At 46.1% G+C, this 11,880-nt stretch overlaps 1 protein-coding gene across 1 annotated transcript; it reads left to right on the forward strand.

The window, feature by feature from the left end:
* Nucleotides 1-1,085: 1,085 nt before the first annotated feature.
* Nucleotides 1,086-10,975, forward strand: LOC135533594 (gastrula zinc finger protein XlCGF57.1-like). Its single transcript, XM_064960883.1, has 8 exons — nucleotides 1,086-1,137; nucleotides 2,373-2,435; nucleotides 2,591-2,830; nucleotides 3,273-3,359; nucleotides 3,793-3,876; nucleotides 8,329-8,465; nucleotides 8,622-8,855; nucleotides 9,056-10,975. The coding sequence occupies exons 1-8, from the start codon at nucleotides 1,104-1,106 to the stop codon at nucleotides 9,497-9,499; spliced, it is 1,323 nt and encodes a 440-aa protein (XP_064816955.1). The 5' UTR covers nucleotides 1,086-1,103; the 3' UTR covers nucleotides 9,500-10,975.
* The last annotated feature ends 905 nt before the right edge of the window (nucleotides 10,976-11,880 follow it).

The raw sequence follows: 11,880 nt of genomic DNA on the forward strand, positions 1-11,880 counted from the left end.
GTCTGTTCATCACTACGGTCTGTTTCCAGGCTAGTCTATTCATCACTACGGTCTGTTTTCAGTCAGGCTAGTCTATTCATCACTACGGTCTGTTTTCAGTCAGTCTAGTCTGTTCATCACTACGGGCTGTTTTCAGGCTAGTCTGTTTATCACTACGGTCTGTTTTCAGTCAGGCTAGTCTATTCATCACTACGGTCTGTTTTCAGTCAGGCTAGTCTGTTCATCACTACGGTCTGTTTTCAGTCAGACTAGTCTGTTTATCACTACGGTCTGTTTTCAGTCAGGCTAGTCTATTCATCACTACGGTCTGTTTTCAGTCAGGCTAGTCTATTCATCACTACGGTCTGTTTTCAGGCTAGTCTGTTTATCACTACGGTCTGTTTTCAGTCAGGCTAGTCTATTCATCACTACGGTCTGTTTTCAGTCAGGCTAGTCTGTTCATCACTACGGTCTGTTTTCAGTCAGGCTAGTCTGTTCATCACTACGGTCTGTTTTCAGTCAGGCTAGTCTGTTCATCACTATGGTCTGTTTTCAGTCAGGCTAGTCTGTTCATCACTACGGTCTGTTTTCAGTCAGGCTAGTCTATTCATCACTACGGTCTGTTTTCAGTCAGGCTAGTCTATTCATCACTACGGTCTGTTTTCAGTCAGGCTAGTCTATTCATCACTACGGTCTGTTTTCAGTCAGGCTAGTCTATTCATCACTACGGTCTGTTTTCAGTCAGGCTAGTCTATTCATCACTACGGTCTGTTTTCAGTCAGGCTAGTCTGTTCATCACTACGGTCTGTTTTCAGGCTAGTCTATTCATCACTACGGTCTGTTTTCAGTCAGGCTAGTCTATTCATCACTACGGTCTATTCATCACTACGGTCTGTTTTCAGGCTAGTCTATTCATCACTACGGTCTGTTTTCAGTCAGGCTAGTCTATTCATCACTACGGTCTGTTTTCAGTCTAGTCTATTCATCACTACTGTCTGTTCATCACTACGGTCTGTTCATCACTACGGTCTGTTTTCAGTCAGGCTAGTCTGTTCATCACTACGGTCTGTTTTCAGTACTGTATCTTGTGTTCTCCACCAGGGCGTAATGTTGTGAAAGTGGACATGGATGAGGAGGAAGGAGAAGCAGTGAAGTCAGGTGAGTAGAGAGTCCTCTGGGTAGTAGTGGTACAGTAGAGTCCTCTGGGTAGTAGCAGGACAGTAGCTAGCTAGAATGGGGTGGGAGAGAGTCCTCTGGGAAGTAGCAGGACAGTAGCTAGCTAGAATGGGGTGGGAGAGAGTTCTCTGGGTAGTAGGAGGACAGTAGCTAGCTATAATGAGGTGGGAGAGAGTCCTCTGGGTAGTAGCAGGACAGTAGCTAGCTAGAATGGGGTGGGGGAGAGTCCTCTGGGTAGTAGCAGGACAGTAGCTAGCTATAATGAGGTGGGAGAGAGTCCTCTGGGAAGTAGCACGACAGTAGAGCTAGAATGGGGTGGGGGAGAGTCCTCTGGGTAGTAGCAGGACAGTAGCTAGCTATACTGAGGTGGGAGAGAGTCCTCTGGGTAGTAGCAGGACAGTAGCTAGCTAGAGTGGGGTGGGAGAGTCCTCTGGGTAGTAGCAGGACAGTAGCTAGCTAGAATGGGGTGGGAGAGAGTCCTCTGGGTAGTAGCAGGACAGTAGCTAGCTAGAATGGGGTGGGAGAGAGTCCTCTGGGTAGTAGCAGGACAGTAGCTAGCTAGAGTGGGGTGGGAGAGTCCTCTGGGTAGTAGCAGGACAGTAGCTAGCTAGAATGGGGTGGGAGAGAGTCCTCTGGGTAGTAGCAGGACAGTAGCTAGCTAGAATGGGGTGGGAGAGAGTCCTCTGGGTAGTAGCAGGACAGTAGCTAGCTAGAATGGGGTGGGGGAGTCCTCTGGGTAGTAGCAGGACAGTAGCTAGCTATAATGGGGTGTGAGAGAGTCCTCTGGGTAGTAGCAGGACAGTAGCTAGCTAGAATGGGGTGGGAGAGAGTCCTCTGGGAAGTAGCAGGATAGTAGCTAGCTAGAATGGGGTGGGAGAGAGTCCTCTGGGAAGTAGCAGGATAGTAGCTAGCTAGAATGGGGTGGGAGAGAGTCCTCTGGGTAGTAGTACAGTAGAGTCCTCTGGGAAGTAGCAGGACAGTAGCTAGCTAGAATGGGGTGGGAGAGAGTCCTCTGGGTAGTAGTACTCTTAACCTTCTGCACTCATTATTGTACACTCCTGGTTACCCATGTCTATATCAAACACTGATTGACAGAAATAATAAACATCAGCATACACTCTGGCCCCGTTACCTGGTTACCTGGTTACCTGGTTACCTGTTATAGAAGTTCTGATGGATATTATCGGTTCTATTCATGTGAATCTGTATTTTAACAGGGCTTTCTATTGTTAAAAGACATGCAGAGGAGGAGGGAGGTGGCAGAGATGAGACCAACTCAGGTAATCACAGACCACAATAACCATTCATGGGGATGATAAAAGCTTTGGTTGTATCCACTTTGATAGTTTATAGTGTTTACGTAAGAGAACATTGATCTTAAGAGATACACACGGTCCCCTACCGTATTTAACCTGTAGTGTTGTCACGGAAACAGGAGGAGGCGCCAACTCGGACACAGGCAGTTTCGATGGGGAGAATGAACAGAGTTCGAACGCTCAGAGTGCAGTGGAGAAGCCACACCCTTGCTCCCAGTGTGGCAAGACCTTCGTCACTGTGGGGAGCCTGAAGAGGCACACACAGACTCACAGCAGAGAGAAACCCCATCAGTGCTCCGTCTGCGGGAAATGTTTCTCACGCTCAGACGACATGAAGAGACACCTCACCATCCACACAGGTTATTGTGAACAATTATTATTTTTCAGTATTTTTCAAAGACTATTACAAGATAGAATATAGCTGTAAGCAGCCATGGTGGTGCTCAAGCCTAATTGCACCACCATTAGTTTTAGATTACAAAATGTTGGAATCGATATACAGTGGGGCAAAAAAGTATTTAGTCAGCCACCAATTGTGCAAGTTCTCCCACTTAAAAAGATGAGAGAGGCCTGTAATTGTCATCATAGGTACACTTCAACTATGACAGACAAAATGAGAAGATAAAATCCAGAAAATCACATTGTAGGATTTTTAATGAATTTATTTGCAAATTATGGTGGAAAATAAGTATTTGGTCACCTACAAACAAGCAAGATTTCTGGCTTAGATGACAAAATGTTGGAATCGATATATATGGATGCTCTTGATCGACTTTATCAGTACCTCTAACTCATCCCTAGGAGAGAGGGTGAACCACGTCTGTCACCAGTGTGGGAAGACTTTCGCCAGTCTGGGAGGGCTGAAGAAACACCAGATGACCCACACAGGTGTAGTGCTCCTTCTTCCAGGCGTATAGAGGATGATGTCATGGGATGTTTGTTGATGATCAGGGCACGGCAGCGTAGCCTAGTGGTTAGGGCGTTGGGCCAGTAACACCGAAATGGTTGCTGGATGGAATCCCCCGAGCTGACAAGGTCAAAATCTGGGGTTCTGCCTCTGAACAAGGCAGTTAACCCACTGTTCCCCGGTAGGCCGTCATTGTAAATAAGAATTTGTTCTTAACTGACTTGCCTAATTAAATTAAATAAAAAAACATGATGTTAATAATATGATGCAATGTATTATAACAGATATTGATATTATAATTGCCTACAAATGTTATCAGTGTCTCAAAACTCTCTTTGATTGGGCCTCAATGTGTTTTTTTAACTCTGTTATTTGTGACATTGAAACGTCTCTGTCTGTCCATCTATTCATCAGGAGAGAAGCCGTTCCAGTGTTCCGAGTGTGGGAAAGGTTTCACAGCGCAGGGTAACCTCAAGATCCACCAGCGCATCCACACGGGTCAGTTCTATAATACATGTAATATTTGCCATTTTAAAATGTATTTATGTTAATCCTGTTTGTCTTCCATGTCATTGGCATGTGTTCTGTGGAGAGTTCTCATGTGTTCTGTGGAGAGTTCTCATGTGTTCTGTGGAGAGTTCTCATGTGTTCTGTGGAGAGTTCTCATGTGTTCTGTGGAGAGTTCTCATGCGTTCTGTGTAGAGTTCTCATGAGTTCTGTGGAGAGTTCTCATGCGTTCTGTGGAGAGTTCTCATGCGTTCTGTGTAGAGTTCTCATGCGTTCTGTGTAGAGTTCTCATGCGTTCTGTGTAGAGTTCTCATGCGTTCTGTGTAGAGTTCTCATGCGTTCTGTGTAGAGTTCTCATGTGTTCTGTGTAGAGTTCTCATGCGTTCTGTGTAGAGTTCTCATGCGTTCTGTGTAGAGTTCTCATGCGTTCTGTGTAGAGTTCTCATGTTCTGTGTAGAGTTCTCATGTGTTCTGTGTAGAGTTCTCATGTGTTCTGTGGAGAGTTCTCATGTGTTCTGTGTAGAGTTCTCATGCGTTCTGTGGAGAGTTCTCATGTGTTCTGTGGAGAGTTCTCATGTGTTCTGTGGAGAGTTCTCATGTGTTCTGTGGAGAGTTCTCATGTGTTCTGTGGAGAGTTCTCATGTGTTCTGTGGAGAGTTCTCATGTGTTCTGTGAGAGTTCTCATGTGTTCTGTGGAGAGTTCTCATGTGTTCTGTGGAGAGTTCTCATGTGTTCTGTGGAGAGTTCTGTGTGTTCTGTGGAGAGTTCTCATGTGTTCTGTGGAGAGTTCTCATGTGTTCTGTGGAGAGTTCTCATGTGTTCTGTGGAGAGTTCTCATGCGTTCTGTGGAGAGTTCTCATGTTCTGTGGAGAGTTCTCATGCGTTCTGTGGAGAGTTCTCATGCGTTCTGTGGAGAGTTCTCATGCGTTCTGTGGAGAGTTCTCATGTTCTGTGGAGAGTTCTCATGCGTTCTGTGGAGAGTTCTCATGTGTTCTGTGGAGAGTTCTCATGCGTTCTGTGGAGAGTTCTCATGCGTTCTGTGGAGAGTTCTCATGCGTTCTGTGGAGAGTTCTCATGTGTTCTGTGGAGAGTTCTCATTCTCAGCCCGACGGTTTCAGGCTTGCCATGCTGTGTTAAGGAGGGGGGACTATGGAAGTCTGCCCACCTTTTCAGCCCACTACATTTCTCTCTCAGCAGGCAGCAGCTGCCAGGATTCCAGTATTGGCTGGGCCAGAGAAATTTGTGGCCATGATGAAACCTTTTCTTTTTTTTCGGGATGATTTGAAACGTTTCAAATCGCGATAGGAATAGGCTTGAGTGCACTCGGGAGAATGATGAGACGGAGACAGGCAGAGCGTCTCAGTATCAGCAGAACGATGAGACGGAGACAGGCAGAGCGTCTCAGTATCAGGGGAATGATGAGACGGAGACAGGCAGAGCGTCTCAGTATCAGCAGAACGATGAGACGGAGACAGGCAGAGCGTCTCAGTATCAGCAGAACGATGAGACGGAGACAGGCAGAGCGTCTCAGTATCAGCAGAACGATGAGACGGAGACAGGCAGAGCGTCTCAGTATCAGCAGAACGATGAGACGGAGACAGGCAGAGCGTCTCAGTATCAGCAGAACGATGAGACGGAGACAGGCAGAGCGTCTCAGTATCAGCAGAACGATGAGACGGAGACAGGCAGAGCGTCTCAGTATCAGCAGAACGATGAGACGGAGACAGGCAGAGCGTCTCAGTATCAGCAGAACGATGAGACGGAGACAGGCAGAGCGTCTCTCAGAACGATGAGACGGAGACAGGCAGAGCGTCTCAGTATCAGCAGAACGATGAGACGGAGACAGGCAGAGCGTCTCAGTATCAGCAGAACGATGAGACAGAGACAGGCAGAGCGTCTCAGTATCAGCAGAACGATGAGACGGAGACAGGCAGAGCGTCTCAGTATCAGCAGAACGATGAGACGGAGACAGGCAGAGCGTCTCAGTATCAGCAGAACGATGAGACGGAGACAGGCAGAGCGTCTCAGTATCAGCAGAACGATGAGACGGAGACAGGCAGAGCATCTCAGTATCAGCAGAACGATGAGACGGAGACAGGCAGAGCGTCTCAGTATCAGCAGAACGATGAGACGGAGACAGGCAGAGCATCTCAGTATCAGCAGAACGATGAGACGGAGACAGGCAGAGCGTCTCAGTATCAGCAGAACGATGAGACGGAGACAGGCAGAGCGTCTCAGTATCAGCAGAACGATGAGACGGAGACAGGCAGAGCGTCTCAGTATCAGCAGAACGATGAGACGGAGACAGGCAGAGCGTCTCAGTATCAGCAGAACGATGAGACGGAGACAGGCAGAGCGTCTCAGTATCAGCAGAACGATGAGACGGAGACAGGCAGAGCGTCTCAGTATCAGCAGAACGATGAGACGGAGACAGGCAGAGCGTCTCAGTATCAGGGGAACGATGAGACGGAGACAGGCAGAGCGTCTCAGAACAATGAGACGGAGACAGGCAGAGCGTCTCAGAACAATGAGACGGAGACAGGCAGAGCGTCTCAGTATCAGCAGAACGATGAGACGGAGACAGGCAGAGCGTCTCAGTATCAGCAGAACGATGAGACGGAGACAGGCAGAGCGTCTCAGTATCAGCAGAACGATGAGACGGAGACAGGCAGAGCGTCTCAGTATCAGCAGAACGATGAGACGGAGACAGGCAGAGCGTCTCAGTATCAGCAGAATGATGAGACGGAGACAGGCAGAGCGTCTCAGTATCAGCAGAACGATGAGACGGAGACAGGCAGAGCGTCTCAGTATCAGCAGAACGATGAGACGGAGACAGGCAGAGCGTCTCAGTATCAGCAGAACGATGAGACGGAGACAGGCAGAGCGTCTCAGTATCAGGAGAACGATGAGACGGAGACAGGCAGAGCGTCTCAGTATCAGCAGAACGATGAGACGGAGACAGGCAGAGCGTCTCAGTATCAGCAGAACGATGAGACGGAGACAGGCAGAGCGTCTCAGTATCAGGAGAACGATGAGACGGAGACAGGCAGAGCGTCTCAGTATCAGCAGAACGATGAGACGGAGACAGGCAGAGCGTCTCAGTATCAGGAGAACGATGAGACGGAGACAGGCAGAGCGTCTCAGTATCAGGGGAATGATGCTACTGCCATGTTCCAGTGGTATCTGTTAACGCCGATACATCCTACCTAAATACACCCGGTGACTGCCCTGCTAATGTGCCTCGCTGGACCTTGTGAATGATCTAAAGTCTACCCATAACTGATCCTACTGTTTACTAATCAAACATCCGTTCAAAACACGGGGCTTTAAAAAAAAATAGATGTTTGGCAGAAACATCTAGATATTTATTGTTTAATTATTCAAGGTTCCCTTTTGGTTATTTCATTTTAAAATAAAAAGCTTGATTGCTGTGCAATGACATGAATGAATTGTTGATTATATTGAGGTTGCGTTCAGACTGATACAACGGGACTTACTCTCACAGCTCCATAGTGGATAGATTATACATATAAACCAATTTAGTCCAAATGGATTCAATTGGTTTATTTTCTCACACATCTACCCGTAATGACAAAGTGAAAACATATTTTTCCAAATGTATTGAAATACAGAAACATCTAATTTACATAAGTATTCACACACCTGAGTCAATACATGTTAGATTACAGCTGCAAGTTTTTCTGGGTAGGTCTCTAAGAGCTTTCCACACCTGGATTGTACAATATTTGCACATTATTTTTTAAATTCTGCAAGCTCTGTCAAGTTTGTTGTTGATCATTGCTAGACAGCCATTTTCAAGTTTTCAAGCCGATTTTAAAGTCAAAACTTTAACTGTGTTTTCAGTTATTGTCCTGTTGAAAGGTGAATTTATCTCCCAGTGTCTGTTGGAAAGCAGACTGAACCAAGTTTTCCTCTGGGATCTTGCCTGTGCTTAGCTCTAGTCCTTTTCTTTTAATCCTAAAAATAACTCCCCAGTTCTTGCCGATAACAAGGATACCCATCACATGATACAGCCACCACAATACTTGACAATATGGAGAGTGGTACTCGGTGATGTGTTGTGTTGGATTTGCCCCAAATATAACGCTTTTTATTCAGGACAAAGTTCATTTCCGTTTTACTTTAGTGCCATATTGCAAACAGGATGCATGCTTTAGAATATACAGTGGGGCAAAAAAGTATTTAGTCAGCCACCAATTGTGCAAGTTCTCCCAGTTAAAAAGGAGAGAGGCCTGTAATTTTCATCATAGGTACACTTCAACTATGACAGACAAAATGAGAAAAGAAAATCCAGAAAATCACATTGTTGGATTTTTAATGAAATTATTTGCAAATTATGGTGGAAAATAAGTGTACCTTGTTCTCAACACCAGTTTAAAGCAATATAAACTTTATAAAAAAAATAAGTTATTCTATTCACAGGGGAGAAACCGTACCAGTGCTCCCAGTGTCAGAAAAGCTTCTCCCGGCTGGCCCACTATAAAGACCACCAGCAGACTCACCGGGAGGAGAAACCGTACCACTGCAATGACTGTGGGAAAAGCTTCTCCTATTTCAAGGTTCGTTGTTGTTTTACGGTCTTAATTTATCTATTTACTCCTCGTCTGCTGTTTTGTTTTTATCTTTCTCACGGTTTATTGATTTATGTGTGGGAAGCACTTTGCACTGCATTTTGTTGTAAGTAATGATCTAAATAAAGTTTGATTTGATACAAGTCGCTCAAGTGCCACCAGATGATCCACAAAGGGGAGAACCTCCACCACTGCTCCGTATGCGGTAAAGGGTTCGCCATCCGCGGCAACCTGAAGACCCATCTGCAGACACACACCAAGGAGAAACCACACCAATGCTCAGAGTGCGGGAAACGGTTCTCCCGAGCCCACGACCTGAAGAAACACAAGCTGCTCCACACGGGGCAGAAGACCTACCACATTTGCCAGTGTGGCAAGGTGCGTGTCAATTAAAGTTACCTTATGTAGCTTTGTGTACGAACCAACAGTTTTCAGATAGAAATGCGAGTTATAGATTTTCCATTCTCTTTGAAAGCAAGTCTTATAAGCTGTAGATCTGTTATATGTGCGATATTTCTCTGCTTCCCCTCTTTCATTTTTGTTTTTGTGTCTTTTTGTTTATCTGTCTCCAATCGAAGAGCTTCACGGAGCTGGGGAACCTACGGACCCACCAGAGAACCCACACCGGAGAGAAACCATTCTGCTGTTCCTTCTGCGGCCGAACCTTCTTGCGTGCTGGAGACCTGAAGAGCCACCAGCGGACACACACCGGAGAGAAACCGTTCATCTGTGCCATATGTGGGACCAGTTTCGCCCAATCTGGCAACCTGAAAGTGCATCAGATCACACACACTAAAGAGAGGCCGTACCCTTGTACTGTCTGTGATAAGGGGTTCACCACACCGGGGAGTCTGAAACTACACATGAGGACACACACAGGGGAGCGGCCTTTCCTCTGTAGCGCATGTGGGAAAGGGTTCACGGCATCGGGGCAGCTGAAGAGGCACCAAGAGTGTCACATGAGAGACACTGTCCAATCATCTCCTAGTGAAGACACGGGGCTGGCGGTGGCTTCAAAATAAAAGTCCTCTCTGAGCGGACTACGAAATAAGAGTACTGGAAACGTGCCAATGTGTGTCTGAACTGTGATCATGATGGGAGGTTTTACTGCTTCATGATGTCCCTAATGGGACACCATTCACTGTGGGCTCTGGTCAAACGAGACACCATTCACTGTGGGCTCTGGTCAAACGAGACACCATTCACTATGGGCTCTGGTCAAACGAGACACCATTCACTGTGGGCTCTGGTCAAACGAGACACCATTCACTATGGGCCCTGGTCAAATGAGACACCATTCACTATGGGCTCTGGTCAAACGGGACACCATTCACACTGGGCTCTGGTCAAATGGGACCCCATTCACTATGGGCTCTGGTCAAACGAGACACCATTCACACTGGGCTCTGGTCAAATGAGACACCATTCACACTGGGCTCTGGTCAAACGAGACACCATTCACACTGGTCAAAAGGACTGCACTGTAAAGGGAGTAGGGAAACCATTCAGGACCTACACTACTCCTCCCTATTGCAGAACGTCAGTTGTTTACTCCATGAGCTCAAATATGAGCTTTTTAAAGTGTCAGAGAATGTGATGTTTGACAAGAAATTGTTAATCTGAGTTCCTGAATGACACCCAATTTAGTGCACTACGTTTGACCAGGGCCCATAGGGTTCTGGCTAAAAGTAGTGCACTATATAATAGGGAATAGGGTGCCATTTGGGACGCACGACAGTGTACAGTATACTACAGTACTAATGAACACTTTCTCTGGTAAACACAGTTTACTGATTTTTGTCTCTTATTATCTGAGTATTGATCTGATTTTAATAAATAAACTATTCTAATAATATGTTTCATCCTGTGAAAACTGTTTAAAATAATTAAGTTCCCCTGTCGTCACATTCACAATGCAGTCCGTAGTTTCCCCTATCGCCCTGTAGGTGGTGCTATTGAGTCACATTCACAATGCAGTCCGTAGTTTCCCCTATTGTCCTGTAGATGGTGCTATTGAGTCACATTCACAATGCAGTCCGTAGTTCGCCTATCGTCCTGTAGGTGGTGCTATTGAGTCACATTCACAATGCAGTCCGTAGTTTCCCCTATCGTCCTGTAGGTGGTGCTATTGAGTCACATTCACAATGCAGTCCGTAGTTTCCCCTATCGTCCTGTAGATGGTGCTATTGAGTCACATTCACAATGCAGCCAGTGAAGTTTGTGTTTTTAGCCCATAGCGCTCTGTAGTGCACTGTATAGGGAATAGTGTGCCATTTGTTATGTAGCCTTAGTCCCTCCCTTTAGTTTCACACTAAAGTGTGTTTCCTACTGATAAGTAACTCTTCCTCAGAATAAACATGTATTACCCCCGAAAACAACAGGTGTTTTATAACGAAGAATGGACAAAATTAGTCATACCAAAGACTGTAAACAAAATGGGCTGTCGGGGGAACTACATGTAATTTAACTACACTGAACAAAAAAATATTAAATGCAATAATTTCAAAGATTTTACTGAGTTGCAGTTCATATAAAGGAAATCAGTCAAGCGCTTGCCCAGGTGACATTTAAAAGCGGCTGGGCCAGTGGTCTTTGAGAGATGTGGAGGGTCAACACCTTTTAGTTCGCGCTCCCGCTTTGATTTCTAGATAAAACAGTCCAGTGTCTGATCTTCCCAGTTTTTGGGTTTTGCTTCCTATCTTTTCAGTTTGGGTTTTTATTTTCTTTGTCTCTTGGGAAAATTCACTGGGTGTCTTTTACAGTCCAGTTGTTGTTGTTGCTAGGCAACTATCGGTGGACACCCCCATGAGTGTCTTTCAGAACCCCTCCTGTTACGTTTTGGTTGTTGTTGTCGTTGTTGCTAGGCAACTATCAGTGGACACCCCCATGAGGGTCTTTCAGAACCCCTCCTGTTTCGTTTTGGTTGTTGTTGTTGTTGTTGTTGCTAGGCAACTATCAGTGGACACCCCCATGAGGGTCTTTCAGAACCCCTCCTGTTTCGTTTTGGTTGTTGTTGTTGTTGCTAGTCAACTATCGGTGGACACCCCCATGAGTGTCTTTCAGAACCCCTCCTGTTTCGTTTTGGTTGTTGTTGTTGTTGTTGCTAGGCAACTATCGGTGGACACCCCCATGAGTGTCTTTCAGAACCCCTCCTGTTTCGTTTTGGTTGTTGTTGTTGTTGTTGCTAGGCAACTATCGGTGGACACCCCCATGAGTGTCTTTCAGAACCCCTCCTGTTTCGTTTTGGTTGTTGTTGTTGCTAGGCAACTATCGGTGGACACCCCCATGAGTGTCTTTCAGAACCCCTCCTGTTTTGTTTTGGTTGTTGTCAGTGACTCTGTTCACCTTCTGTTTGAGCAATTATTATTAATTTGGATTTTCTTGCTGGGGAACGTTACAAAAT

This window comes from Oncorhynchus masou, unplaced genomic scaffold, assembly GCF_036934945.1.
Source record: "Oncorhynchus masou masou isolate Uvic2021 unplaced genomic scaffold, UVic_Omas_1.1 unplaced_scaffold_2490, whole genome shotgun sequence".
Taxonomy (NCBI): Eukaryota; Metazoa; Chordata; class Actinopteri; order Salmoniformes; family Salmonidae; genus Oncorhynchus; species Oncorhynchus masou.

Coding starts and splice junctions, on each gene's coding strand:
- LOC135533594 (XM_064960883.1), top strand. CDS start 1,104: ATGGATGAGGAGGAAGGAGAAGCAGTGAAGTCAG. Junction 3,877..8,328: donor CCACCAGCGCATCCACACGG/GTCAGTTCTATA, acceptor TTCTATTCACAG/GGGAGAAACCGTACCAGTGC. Junction 8,466..8,621: donor AAAGCTTCTCCTATTTCAAG/GTTCGTTGTTGT, acceptor ATTTGATACAAG/TCGCTCAAGTGCCACCAGAT.